General features: G+C 41.6%; 2 protein-coding genes across 3 annotated transcripts in view; one reads left to right on the top strand and one right to left on the bottom strand.

Annotated features, from left to right (window-relative positions):
* The window catches only part of LOC146344723 (uncharacterized), a 35,611-nt gene extending 34,251 nt beyond the window's left edge, over positions 1 to 1,360 (top strand). For both annotated transcript variants that reach the window (XM_084858045.1, XM_084858046.1), the window contains one exon: positions 428 to 1,360. In XM_084858045.1, coding sequence (XP_084714171.1) covers positions 428 to 606 — 179 coding nt within the window. In that variant the 3' untranslated portion in view covers positions 607 to 1,360. The remainder of the gene's footprint in view (positions 1 to 427) is intronic.
* A 3,779-nt stretch (positions 1,361 to 5,139) lies between these two features.
* Positions 5,140 to 14,748, bottom strand: part of MYRIP (myosin VIIA and Rab interacting protein) — a 278,185-nt gene continuing 268,576 nt past the window's right edge. The window contains exons 13-17 of the mRNA XM_084858044.1: positions 12,066 to 12,227; positions 11,662 to 11,766; positions 11,296 to 11,356; positions 9,916 to 10,037; positions 5,140 to 5,281 (exon numbers count right to left, since the gene is read on the bottom strand). Of these exons, the coding sequence (XP_084714170.1) occupies positions 5,249 to 5,281; positions 9,916 to 10,037; positions 11,296 to 11,356; positions 11,662 to 11,766; positions 12,066 to 12,227 (483 nt within the window). The 3' untranslated portion in view covers positions 5,140 to 5,248. The remainder of the gene's footprint in view (positions 5,282 to 9,915; positions 10,038 to 11,295; positions 11,357 to 11,661; positions 11,767 to 12,065; positions 12,228 to 14,748) is intronic.

Below are 14,748 nucleotides of genomic sequence, written 5' to 3'. Positions count from 1 at the left end.
CTGAGGTCACTTTTGCAACCTTGGCGAGGCAGCCAGCATGGTTCTCTCTGTGCTGGCTGCAAGGGGGAAGGGGCAAGGAGTATGGATCCAGGAATCCAAAATATCCTGTTGCTCCCCAGACACTGTCTAGGGGCCACAGGATCACTCCCTCAATGTTCTTTAAAAACAAAATGACCCCAAAGTACACACCCTTAGTACATGTGCCAGGGTTGAGGCGTCTAGGTTTCACAGCCATGGTGTTTTGGTGCTGATGGATGGACACACACACACACACACATCCTCTTATTATTATAGATATGCCCTTAAAAACAAAACGGTCTTGTCTTGGAATTTCTTGCCAATGACCACAAGACTATTTTCTCACTGAGTGTTGCTAATTAATGACAGGATTAACATGCATATCTCTATCAACTGCTTTGACTCCCAGGTCCTGAGATCGATCCTTTTTGGTATGTGGGGCGTGGAGTTCGACCTATTGGCCGGTTTGGGAAAAGGCAGCTGAAGTTTGGTAGGAACAGCCTGATGTCTGGGAGCAGTGGCTTGGATCTGATATTGACTGCTTTACGGGAGCACGAAGCGCTGGAGGCGGAGGATGATGGCTGGTGACTTTGTTCTGAATCCTGCCTGCTATGCTTACTAGAAAAACACTTTCTTTTCTTTGTTTAAGTGCCGTCACCTTCCTACAGACCCATGCTGATCTACCTTTTCTTCTGCTTTTGCCTAGTTTTCCTTTGCTCCCATCTTTTTCATGGGGAAATTACATGCACTTAGGTCCAAAACTGTAGTGGCTAATCTAAAAAGCTATTCTGGTTCAAAAATGTATGTCATGACCTTTGTTTTGGCAAGACATTTTTGCTTCTTAAATATGTGGGCCCCAATCCAAAGATTCTCATGTACAGCAGTTGTCTGCACAAAGGGATTTGAAAGCGCATACCTGTCAAACAGAGGGTTTGCTTACCTGTTTGGGATAGAAAGGGGAGCATGGCTCCAGTCCTACTCACTCCCCACTACCTCAGGCAGGTGATCTGCAGTATCAGAGCTCACCATGACAGTCAGGTGATAAGGAATGTAGACCTAGGTCCAATTCAGCATATGTCACAATGTGCACTCCAGACACTGGATGTAGGGGATTTTACTCAATGCAGTATCCATTTGTATGTGCAGGACACAGTGATCACTCATGCTGAATTGGGGCAATTGCTTACTATGATAATAGCTCAACCAGAAAGATATGAGTGTTTGAAATAAGTTGTATAAAATGTCATAGTCTACATTGTATTCTGTAATATTTTGGTGTGTTATGACTGAAAATACTGCTAAAATATATGTAATGGCCACTATTAAACAGGTATAAAGTGTCAGCTCTTTTGTTTTTAAGTCTGTTACTAATACAGCATGCAAAGTGAGCGGGCACTCCAGCCAGTGGACTGGGAGGTGAACAGATCTGGCCCATGGCGCATAGTCCACTGTGACATTTTCCTGTACAACCATCAATAAAAGCTCTGCAGTAGCACTATCATTCATTTAAAAGGGCAGACCTTCCCAGTAGATTGTGTCCCATGTTTAATTAGGGGGAAGAGGAGTGTGGTTTGGATGTTCTACCTCAGGCATCAAACAGTCATGGTCAAGGTGAGCCAAGGTAGCATGGAAGGCACTTAGCATTATGTTGCCTTCTGGCAAACTCGGATCAATAGCGGGCTCCTTGCATGAATACATGGGCCAGTCCAGGAATGACCCGAATGATGTGTGCTTGAGGAGCCCACCGCAAAAGTCTCTTCCAGTACTCAATGGACTGGGCTGCAGTCCAGTTCTGTTTGACACAACTGTTTCTGTTGGATATGTCTGAAAGTACTCTCCACTTAATGCAGTCCTTCAACATATAATAGGAATGTGCACACAGAGAGTACACAAAGCATATTGTAATAGCTGGCCTTAAATCCCACACACTTTTTCAGCATGTGTAAATCTAAACACTGTGAGTACATTACATGTTTCTTATATCAATCAGGGCCCCCAAAAGTCATTTTTTTCCATAAATCATTTGTTTTACTCTTATATCATTTCTCTTGACAATAATTCCTGGCAGGAATGCAGATAACAACAACAAGGCAAGCGTAAAGTTCCACTCAGAAGAATCATATTGTCTTAATTTGTTTTGACCATTAAAATATTTTTCATTTATAAAAAAATTAATCTAAATATAAATATTAACACTAAGGATTGAAATCACTTGATGACAAAATAATTCTTCATGTGCTATAACATATACATTTTTATGGTTTTCTTTTAAAACAGTAAATCAAATATTTGCACATTTGGCACAAGTAAACCTTTGTAAAAATTGAAATGCCATACAGCAGGGATTTCTTTTCTTTCTTTTTTTTGCAATGCCTACACAGTACACATTTTTCTCAAAGAAGACTGAACAGTTTAACATTTGAACACTGTAGTTGCTTTTCATGCCTCTTATGGAAAACATTCTATTCCAGACTCAGTTTTGTTTTATATCACACCAACAGAACAAAAGTCAAAGAGTTATCTATTAAAATTAGTCATGTCTGATTCAATATTACATATACAGTATTAGCTAATAATATTATTGGACAAATATGTAGACCAGCCATCATTATTGACATTTCATTAACACGCAGACCTGCAGAAAGAACAATATGGGAATGTATCTTGAACAAATGCAGAAAGAGTCATGTGAATGGGAACAGAGTAAATTACAAGGGCATTCAACCCCTAATTTTGTTAAGAAGCTTTGACTAGATCATATAGTATGTGGAGTTTTATATACTGCAGACAAAAGTCTGCCATCTGACTAGTCCTATAAAAGACAAATAAGAAATTCATGCATGTATATGATGGCATCATTTTGTCTGCAGTAAAAAAAAAAAAAAGTGAGTGAATGTCAATGGGAAATTTAGATAAGGGCCTAAGAATACACAAACCCAACAGAAATTAATGAAACTAACTTTGTTGCAGGTACATATTCATGTAGTGCATTCCTAAGCCTGTTTACTCAGAAGTAAGTCCCATTAAGCTCAGTGGGGCTTATTCCCTCAAAGACATATTTAGGATTGCAGTCCAAATCTCTTTTTTGCCACATTTCTATTCTTACAATTAGAGTGGCGAAGGTGTGAGCTTATCAATCTGCATAATGCATGCTTATGGGTGAAGTGGCAATTCTAATGTGTTAGCAGTTATCAGCATAGAACCTGGGGTGCTAATTGTATAACGATTACCTAAGACTGAGCACAAGGTTGCAGTCTTGTACACAGTATGATTGACCCTTGTTACGAGTCTGAATTTTTAACTCAGTTTGCACCTAAAAGTCCCAGTAAGTAGACATCAAGGTATATGAGCAAAATGTGCAAGTGGGAGCTAATTCTGTGATTGTACTGAGGCAACATTTGAATTTAATTAGAATCCACTTTCCTTTGATGGTTATGAGTCCTGACTACTCTAAGGTTTACTGCAATTAAATTAATGTATTTGTTGTTTAGACACATTCCTGTGCACTCAGTGCTGCCGCCTGGATTTTGGCTCAGACGTACAACTAATAAACCACCAAATGATTCTGGTCCAGTGCCGGTCTTTGCCAGCCAGCCATAGGGAGCCGTCAGTAACCAGTACAGGCTGAAGGACCTCACTTGTCTAGGCTGTGGGGGGACTGAAAGCATTGAAGCAAACCCATTCCTTGAAATTATAACTGTCTAGAGAGGACTGGGATCTCAAAAGTCCCTTCCACAAACTTGTGAAATCAGAGGAGCCAACATTACATTTCTAGTAAAAGGGGCTATCAAAATCTGGTCCTTAAACTGCAATTATGCACTTAAACAAGAATTAATGTAAACATGGCGGTCACGTATACTTTAGCTAGCTCACTTTTGTAACTTAAGTATTTGTTACCCATGGATTTCGAGATGGAGTAGATCTCAAACATTAGTTCGAATGTTGCTTCCTGTGGTAGACTTCCAAGTGGTAGAGTCCAAGGCTAGTTCTGGCAATGGAAACACTAGGATTGATTTCAGCTGGGAATATATTTGGGTCTCTAACTGGCTTTGTCATTTCTAGAAGATGGAAGGGGTTTCAGATTCATATAGCAGAAAGTCTACTTAACCAGCAAACATATCCATATATATCCATATATACATATACATATATATATATATATATATATTCATTCATTCATTCATTCTTAGGACACTCATATGGTACCTAAAGAAATATGTCATGATGGAATGTGAGCAGAAATCATAAATGGAAAATTGCTTTGCCTCCCAGGTTAGAGCCATTCAACCTCCTCCCAGACCATCTCTCTCCACAATTTCTTTCAAGATTACCAGTCATTCCTGGAATTCTTCTTATTGCTCTGACAGTGTCATATGTGACGAAGAGCTTCTCTACATTAAGTAAACCCCCCACATCTTTACCAGGAGTTTCTGTGTCGGTTTCTTTGTGGGATCACAATGGGATCCTTTACACAGAAGACATGTGGTTTGAATCGAGGGAAGTCCTTCCTTGGCAAGTTTGATATGTTTCTGTGTGTTTCAATTTACAGCCACTAGATGGCGATGTTATTATAGCACATTATAGTGCTAAGCCGGTATTTCACACCACGGATAGATCAAATAATATCCCTTTTGTGTTATCTCTGGTCTTTTTGAAAGTCGAATAAATGGGGGAAAGTGCAGCAGACATTCTGGAGGATGACAACGTCATGTAAAGGACCTGCTAACTTCCATGAGTGACCAATCATGAGCATGTAATAAATTGCTCATGTAGAGAAGCTCTATGACTGTATGAACAGTAAGGGCCCAGTAAATATGGATCACAGGAGGGATAATCTGAGTTTTTCCTTCACCTTCACATGAGTTACTGACTGACATTAATGGATGACTTAAGAAAACAAAAATGTACTGTATTTTAAAGACACAACATACTTTAGTACAATTGACATTGTGGGGAAAAGTGCATCTTAAATCATGGAGCCTTGCTTATATGAAACTCAACGACCTTCCTGGAGTCTCATGAGAACTTTAAGGCAGAGTTTCCAACAGCAGACCACAATGCTGAAGACTTGAACAGCTTTCTCAGTGAGGTATCCAAACAAAGCCCTATTACTGAGGCATTGTGGGTTCTTGAGGGTCCTTTTTATTGGATGTATACAATGGCTGTTATATAAAGGCACTCTAGTGTGCAGCCTTAGGCAGTATGTTATTGGCAGTAGAATCTTGTAATTCTAGTACATTACAGCAGACCCTATAGTTGGTTCCTAAAACAGAAAAGATGGAATTAAAAAAATGCTGAATTTTAAAAATGAAACAATCTAAAAGTTGCAAAACTTCTAAAAGGCAACGTCAGACGAACATAGATACAATCTCTCTTTTGCTATTAGGTTCATGGGCTAGACTAGGTTACTAGCTAAATGAACTAATGTTCAGAATGACAAAAGGGTTACTCCAAATATCTCTTCACCAGCTAGGCCAGCCTTCCCCAACCTGGTACATGCCAGATGTTTCAGATCAAACCTCCAAGCATTCCTGAACATTGGCTATGCTGGCTGGGGCTGTTGGAAGTTGAAGTCCAAAACATCTGGAGAGCACCAAGTTGGGGAAGGCTGTGCTAGGACTTCCTTCTTCCCAGAGCTGAACCAAAAATGTCACTTAGATCTAAAATGTAATACATTTCCCAAACTCAGATTTGGCCTTGAAGTTTGAAAAATGCAATTAGAAAACTCAGATTTTAACATCTCTTAAAAAAAATCCTGCCATTTGAATAATGTGCTATAACTTTTCAGTATAAAAACATATGAATTTTATCAGTCACAACACTGAAACTTGCTATTTGATTCAGTGTGTTGCACCAATATATGAATTTCACAGCTCAAAATTTACACAGAGTAATATGAAGTTTCCCCTTCATGGATCACAGCCTTGTTGTGGCGAAGGGGCTTGTGTAACTCAGTGAAGCCATAAGCTATGCCGTGCAAGGCCACCCAAGACGGACAGGTCATGGCAGAGAGTTCTGACAAAATGCAGTCCACTGGAGAAGGAAATGGCAACCCACTTCAGTATTCCTGCCAAGAAAACCCCATAGAACGTATCACAAGGCTAAAACATGGAATGTATCACAAGACTCCGGAAGATGAGCCCCTCAGGTCGGAAGGTGTCCAATATACTACTGGGGAAGAGCAGAGGGTATTTCCAAGTAGCGCCAGAAAGAATGAAGGGGCTGGGTCAAAGCCGAAGGACATTCAGCTGTGGATGTGTCTGGTGGTGAAAAGAAAATCCGATGCTGTAAAGAACAATATTGTTTAGGAACCTGGAATGTCAGATCAATGAATCAAAGCAAGCTGGAGGTGGTCAAACATCGGCTAGCAAGATTGAACATCGACCTCTTGGGAATCAGCCAACTAAAATGGACAGGCATGGGCGAATTTAATTCAGGTGACCATTATATCTACTACTGTGGGCAAGAATCCCTTAGAAGAAATGGAGTAGCACTCATAGTCAAGAAAAGGGTGGGAAAAGCAGTAGTGGGGTGCAATCTCAAAAACGATAGAATGATCTCAGTACGAATCCAGGGCAAACCATTCAACATCACAGTAATTCAAGTCTATGCCCCAACCACTGAGGCCGAAGAAGCTGAGGTTGATCAGTTCTATGAAGCTATGAAGCTATGATGAAAAGGACATCTTTTTTTGGTGTTAGTTCTAGAAGGTGTTGTAGGTCTTCTACAACACCTTCTAGAACTAACACCAAAAAAAGATGTCCTCTTCATCATAGGGGATTGGAATGCTAAAGTAGGAAGTCAAGAAATCACTGGGATAACAGGCAGGCATGGCCTTGGCGTACAAAACAAAGCAGGACAAGGGCTAATAGAGTTTTGCCAAGAGAACACGGTGATCATAGCAAACACTTTTTCCAACACACAAGAGGTGACTCTACACATGGACATCACCAGATGGTCAATATCGAAACCAGATTGATTATGTCCTTTGCAGCCAAAGATGGAGAAGATCTATACAGTCAGTAAAAACAAGACCTGGAGCTGACTGTGGCTCAGATCATGAGCTGCCTCTTGCAAAATTTCGGCTTAAATTGAAGAACATAGGGAAAACCACAAAACCATTCAGATATGACCTAAATCATATCCCTGATGAATATACAGTGGAGGTGAGGAATAGATTTCAGGGATTAGACCTGATAGACAGAGTGCCTGAGGAACTATGGACGGAGGTCCGTAACATTGTTCAGGAGGCAGCAACTAAGTCCATCCCAAAGAAAAAGAAATGCAAGAAAGCAAAGTGGCTGTCTGATGAGGCTTTACAAGTAGCTGAGGAAAGAAGGGAAGTGAAAAGCAAGGGAGAAAGGGGAAGATATATCCAACTGAATGCAGAGTTCCAGAGAATACAAGGAGAGACAAGACGGACTTCTTAAATGAACAATGCAAAGAAATCGAGGAAAACAATAGAATGAGAAAGACTAGAGATCTTTTCAAGAAAATCGGAGATATCAAGGGAACGGTTTGTGCAAAGACGGGCATGATAAAGGACAAAGAAGGCAGGGACCTAACAGAAGCAGATGAGATTAAGAAGAGGTGGCAAGAATACACAGAAGAACTATACAGGAAAGATCTGAATGTCCCTGATAGCCATGAGAGTGCAGTCACTGAACTTGAGCCGGACATCCTCGAGAGTAAAGTCAAGTGGGCCTTAGGAAGCATTACTAACAACAAAGCTAGCGGAGATTACAGTATTCCAGCTGAGCTATTTAAGATCCTAAAAGATGATGCTGTTAAAATGCTGCACTCAATATGTCAACACATTTGGAACACTCAGCAGTGGCCACAAGACTGGAAAAGGTCAGTTTACATTCCAGTTCCAAAGAAGGGCAATGCCAAAGAGTGTTCAAACTACTGCACAATTGTGCTCATTTCACATGCCAGCAAGGTGATGCTCAAAATCCTACAAGCTAGGCTTCAGCAGCATGTGAACCGAGAACTATCAGAAGAACCTGGGATCTGAAGAGGCAGAGAAACTAGAGATCAAATCGCCAACATTCGCTGGATCATGGAGAAAGCAAGAGAATTCCAGAAAAACGTCTATTTCTGCTTCATTGACTATGCTAAAGCCTTTGATTGTGTGGTTCACAACAAACTGTGGCAAATTCTGAAAGAGATGGGAGTACCAGACCACCTTACCTGTCTCCTGAGAAACCTGTACGAGGGTCAAGAAGCAACAGTAAGAACCAGACATGGAACAACCGATTGGTTCCAAATTGGGAAAGGAGTACGACAAGGCTGCATATTGTCGCCCTGCTTATTTAACTTATATGCAGAGTACATCATGAGAAAAGCTGGGTTGGATGAATCACAGGTCAGAATTAAGATTGCCGGGAGAATTCTCAACAAACTCAGATACGCAGACAATACCACCCTAATGGCAGAAAGCGAAGAGGATCTAAAGAGCCTCTTGTTGAGGGTGAAAGTGGAGAGTGCAAAAGCTGGTTTGAAACTCAACATTAAAAACACTAAGATCATGGCATCTGGCCCCATCACTTCCTGGCATACAGAAGGGGAAGAAATGGAAGCAGTGACAGATCTAATTTTCTTGGGCTCCAAGATCACCGCAGACGGTGACTGTAGCCATGAAATTAAAAGACGCTTGCTCCTTGTAGGGGTGGACGAAAGTCACTTACCTGTCGTCGAAGGCCGTTCGCGGTGGGGGGGAGGCGCTTCGCTGCTCCCCCCGCGAAGTTCAGGCCGGGGGGGGAGGCTTCCCACCTCGCCCGGCTGAAATTCAGGCCGGGGGGGAGGCTTCCTGCCTCGCCCGGCCGAAATTCAGGCCGGGGAGGAGGCGCCTCGCCTCGCCCGGCCGCGAACGCAAAAGTTAAAAAAAAAAAAACGCCCCCTGATAGGCTACGTGACGATTCACGTAGCCTATCATGGCTAGATCTGCAAAGTCAGCCGTGATAGGCTACGTGAATCGTCACGTAGCCTATCAGGGGGCGTTTTTTTTTTTCCCCCTTTCATTGCAATGGCGGCGGCGGCAGCCGGTCGAAAGACCGGCTGCCGCTCCCGCCTCGCTCGAACACCTGCCAAACCGCCGGCCGGACCAGCCACCGGGAGGGACATTCGGTGAAGGTAAGTCCCGTCCCGGGGGGGGTGCGGGGGGCGGGGGGGTGCAGAGGATTTCTCCCCGAAACTTGTTCGACGGGCCAAACACGTTGGCACTCGGCCCCCCGAAGTTTCGGGGAGAAATTCTCCGCCATCCCTAGCTCCTTGGGAGGAAAGCTATGGCAAACCTAGACAGCATAGTAAGAAGCAGAGACATCACCTTGCCAACAAAGGTCCGCGTAATCAAAGCTATGGTTTTCCCAGTAGTAATGTATGGCTGTGAGAGCTGGACTATAAGGAAGGCTGAGTGCTGAAGAATTGATGCTTTCGAACTGTGGTACTGGAGAAGACTCTTACGAGTCCCCTGGACTGCAAGGAGGTCAAATCTGTCCATCTTAAAGGAAATCAACCCTGAGTGCTCATTGGAAGGACAGATACTGAAGCTGAAGCTCAAATATTTTGGCCACCTAATGCAAAGAGAAAACTCCCTGGAAAAGTCCCTGATGCTGGGAAAGATTGAAGGCAAAAGGAGAAGGGGACGGCAGAGGATGAGATGGCTAGATAGCATCAGTGATGCAATTTATATGAACTTGAGCACACTCTGGGAGAGAGCAGAAGACAGGAAGGCCTGACGTGCTATAGTCCATGGGGTCACGAAGAGTCAGACACGACTTAACGACCGAACAACAATCTGAAGTTTGAAATTTGAGAGTCAGATTTGTTCTGCCTACTCCCACTCTCCTTGTCAATTGATCACTTATTTCCTCTTAAGAACCACTTAGTTCTTACCATCAAATCCTTGGCAGTGCTTTTTCTCTCTCTTTTTGTTCTTTGTGTCAGAGATTCTTGGAGTATGACATTCCTGTTAAATGTTCTAACAGGAGTAACTGAAGAAGCATCCACGTTTTCACCTGAAAAAGATTTGCCGGCAGCCTTCACAATCAGCTTGCATTAAACAGAATGATGGAAGAAGCAAAATATGTAGCTTCTACAACAGACTGAAAGCACTGGCTGATGTAGCATATCCTCTGATCCTGGGACTTCATTACCTCAGTTTCCCCATGGTGGCATGTCTTATTTGAAAGTGCACCCAAGTAAAAATTAGGTATTTTCCAGCCTTCCCTCTGAGGTGGTAGGTTTTGGCAGGGGGTCACTTTCAAGCAAGAATCTCTGACTACGATGCTCTTTAGCTACAATTTTTAGCTACAATCATTGTTTACACCATTGTTTACGCTACTGCAGCTAATACAAATGGCCTGTTTATAATATAATAATTAAAAATAAATTGCAATCTAACTAGTATACTGAGATGAAATACAGCTAATATTAATTTCACTCAGGTCTAAAGATGTGAAGGCTCAGAAAAACCTGGAAAGATTTGGAAAAAAAGAGTTTTTCCTCTACATTCCAAGGATGGGTGAGAAATTTGCTCAGTCTGAATTTGGATATTAAAATATCTAATTTGCACTCATAAGCAAGCTGAATTTCACACTTTCTCAGTTTTTTGGTGATACAATCCCCCAGTCAAAAAATGTGTACACAATGCATACATTAGAGGAAAGTGCGCACAGAAATGCATATATTACTGGACATTGCACATACAAACCCATCATATAAGGGAAAATTGCTTGCAAAAATGCATTCATTAGAAAAATGTGTGCATTGATGTGTACATGTATTAATGCATTATGCATACCTTAGAAAATGTGCATGAAAATGTGTATGAATTTTTGTGTAGACTTTAAAAAAAATGTATGGAATTGGGCCAAAATGATCTTAAGGTTGGAAAAATGAGAAACTGAGCAGAACTGAAATTGACATATTTGCCCATCCCTATTCAATTCCTACCCTCTCAGTCTGGATGTGGAAAATTTGGGAATTCTGGGAGGATTTTTTTTTTTTAAAAAAACATCTTGAAATAATGTCTGCTTCAAAATGATTAGGAAAATGCTTTTCTAAAATTTTAAAAAAACTTTTAGCTGCTGACTTTTATTAATTTAATCTGCAAGCCCTACATATTTACTCAGAAGTGACAATGAATTCAATAGGATTTACTCCCAGGACTTACTCTCAAGCATTGCCCCTAATTTGGTCATACTATGTACTGTGGTTTGGCAACATCTACAGAAAAAAAATAAGCATATTGTATTTTCTATTGCTTTTCATTACCTTTCACTGGTGGAGCTGGAAGCTTTCTTCTCTGCTGTCTGGATGTGTCTATTGTGTGCATCTATTGGAGGAAAAATCTCATAGTTTATTAGCACATATTAATCTGGAACACTTACCAATACTGGCCCCAATCCAACTCTAATTAGTCAAATGCAGCAACGAGCAACTTTGGACAGGGATGTCCTTTCCCATCAACAGACCCATCTGGTCATCTTAGTGAAAACCTGATGAACATCATCATATGGATGTGGATGCACATTCATGTGGGTATTTGCACCAGCGCTGGCTGTGCACACAGAAGCCTGCTTTGCTATGTGAGCCTCCCTTGTTGGATTGGTGGCATGGCTGCTGGTTGCTTTTTCTCACCTGGTTTGTTTGCTGTTGGTCACGTTTTCTTGTCAGGTGAACACATGGAGCTACATTCAAGCCTGCTACTGCAAGCGCTGAAATTCTGCTCTCAATATCTGAAATCTTAAAACAAACCATACATTTATGAGGGAGAGACAAAAGAAAAAAAGTAATTGCAGTGAATTGACCTTCCCATCTTTAACCACATTCGCACCTATGTCAATCCAAAATATGTAAAAGGAAACAACATGTATTATATCTAAATGCTTAAAATTCCTCTTGGCAACATATACTTACATAAGGATTTGAATTTCCGTTTTGCCTATAAAAATGAACGATGAATATGAATCATGGGTATTTTAAGCACAAAGAAGGGATATAAATTATCTTGCAGGCATTAAGTGGTTTGTTGTTTATCTCACCTGAAGTTCTGCATGATGAACTTGGGCTGCTGCTGTTGCCACTTGGTCCTCCAGGTCGGCAAGCTCAGATTCTGCAGTAATGCTGTTAATTCTGCGTGCTGCATCCTCAAGTTCATTCAGCTGGCTCTCTAAGCCATAAACGCTGCCAGCTGTCATGTAGACCTAAGTAGTCCAAATAACGTTATCAGGTTAGTCTTCATCTGCTCTATCTCTTCACGTATTAGGGCAGGGGTCCCCAACATTTTTGGATAAGCGGCCACATTTTGAATTTTGAGAATGTGTCATGGATGCTCTCAAAAAAATGGCTGCCATGATGGGGCTGGGGGTAGCAGCTTGCCCATTCATAAAATGATTGCCATGGTGGGCATGGCTGGTCTCAGAAAGTAAATTGGTGAGACTAAAAGGAAAAGTAACTTGTCCAACAACCCACATACAAGGCAGAAGTGGGGTCTGACCCCTAAAATATAAAACCACTCTTTTGAACGGCATTGGAGGGTGGCACTTTGCCTGCTTTGCTAGTCTCCAAGTTAAAAAAACAACAAAAAATTTAAAAAAATAAAATAAAATCAAGGGAGGCAGGGAGCCTGGTGGGTGACAAGAGAGTGTCTGTTGGCACATTACTGCACACAGGCACCATGTTGGAGACTCCAGTATTAGGGTCTTGGATTCGTACTAAAACATTAATTTACTAAGCTGGTGGCTACATTTTGCTGCCCTTCTTCTTCTTCTTCTTCTTCTTCTTCTTCTTCTTCTTCTTCTTCATTACTTACAAAATGCCTAAAATCATCTTGGTATTGTACCAAAAGAGGTTTTAAGGCAGGGCTTTCATTCAGGCTTACAGTTTAAAATGTTGAAACACAAAGGAAAAAAGGAAGGAAGGACAGGCTGGGAATGGAGGGAGAGGATCAGTCTGGGAAAGTCAATGCCAAGAAATTGGGTTTCCAGAAAGATAATAGAGGAAGGCATATATCAAGTGGGAGGCAGCACCCAAGGAAAAGAGCAGGGAAGGAAAAGGATTATCGGTGACAGGTGAAAGTGGGTATCCTGGGCTTTTGGGATAGAAATACTGGAGAAGCAAAGAAAGAAATAACCATGATTCCTAAACTTCTATATACTTTCTTCTTTTCTTTCACTCATTCAGAAGCTCTAAGGAACCTTGATCTTTCAAATGGAAGAGTGGAGAGAAGACTCAGGAAAAACACTATCTAGAGATGAATGACTGGATACAGGAGATGGAGTGCGAGAGTATCATGAGAGCATTTTCAAAATGACAAGTTTCAGTTCAAAGAATATAGCTTTAAAAAAAGGCAATGGGCAGAATCCAGTGGGGCATTTATCCCTCCACCGATTCTCTTACGCCCCAGCACTTCCCATCTGCAAGCTATGCCCACCGCTTGCAGAATGAAGATTCAGCGCTTCCGAGGCAACTGGAAATGAGCAAGAACACTTGTTTCTGGATTGGGGCAGGTCAGTGGAGCGCACGTAAGGGAGCTCTGCTGACCTGTCCCAATCCAGAAACAAGTGTTTCCGCTCATTTCAGGGATTCCTCTGAGAAGTGCTAATCTCTCTTGCACAAGTGGGGGTCCTGCTCATGAGCTTACGCAACAGAATTGGCGGGGGCAGGGGTGTATGAGGCGGGGGAATAAGTGCCTTGAGGGGTTCCGCCCTTTGCTCCTCCAAAGTGATTTTATATTACATTTCCCCAGAAGAGACTAAGGCAGAAATGCATAAATAAAAGAGGAACATTCTGAATTAACAACCAGTACACTTGGATGGATTTTGCAGTAGTAATGAGAACCTGTGAAAATTCACAGACATGTTATCTTTTGTTTCTAATACCTTCTCCCTGAGCACACCATGACACTAAAGCAATCCTATACCACTTACTTGGGAGTAAGCCCTGTCGAACTCTGAGTAGACATGTATAGGATTGTGCTGTTAGGGGTATGTGTGTTTACGTGTGTGTGTGTGTGTGTGTGTGCGCGCGTGCGTGCATGCACACATGTATGTAAATTTTCTTTGCAAAACTACTTGTTCTGTGTTTCAATTTGACACCTAATTTCCTTTTTCTGGCTGCAGAAAATGCCCTAACGGCTAGGGACAGAATGAACGTAACTTTGGAAAAATGAGCAAATGAACAAAATCAAACTTGACAGATTCATCCATCTCTATTAACAACTTGTCCAAATTCTGCCTTTGACTCGCTGATAGCATACAGACATGGGCTTCCAGGCAACTTGTCATTTAGTATTTTTTAGTATATACAGTTTACATTTAAAATCAAATGCTCTCTCTTCCCTTAACAGCACCCAAACATCTTGGAATACTGTGTACTGTTCTGGTCACTGCACCTAAAAAAGGATATTGTAGAGATGGAAAAAGTAAGTGCAGAAAAGAGCAACTAAAATGATCAAGATACTGAAGCAATTCCCCAGTGAAGACGGGTTGCAACAACTGCAAGTGTTTACCTTAGGAAAAAAGTGAGGGAGGGGAGACACTGATAGAGTTGTACAAAATTATCCATGGTGTGGAGAAAGTGGATAGGGAAACATTTTTCTCCCTCTCAAAATACTAGGTTTACTCATCCCATAAATGGTCATCCCATTAATGAGGTCATCCCATAAATCTGATTGGTAGGAGATTCAAGACAGATAAAATGAAGTATTTGTTCACACAGCGCATA

Source organism: Heloderma suspectum, chromosome 5 (genome assembly GCF_057233095.1).
Source record: "Heloderma suspectum isolate Gila_16-S chromosome 5, 16-S_ref, whole genome shotgun sequence".
In the NCBI taxonomy this organism is placed as follows: domain Eukaryota; kingdom Metazoa; phylum Chordata; class Lepidosauria; order Squamata; family Helodermatidae; genus Heloderma; species Heloderma suspectum.
Note: the sequence above shows the minus strand (reverse complement) of the source record. Positions and strands in the feature narration are given on the sequence as shown.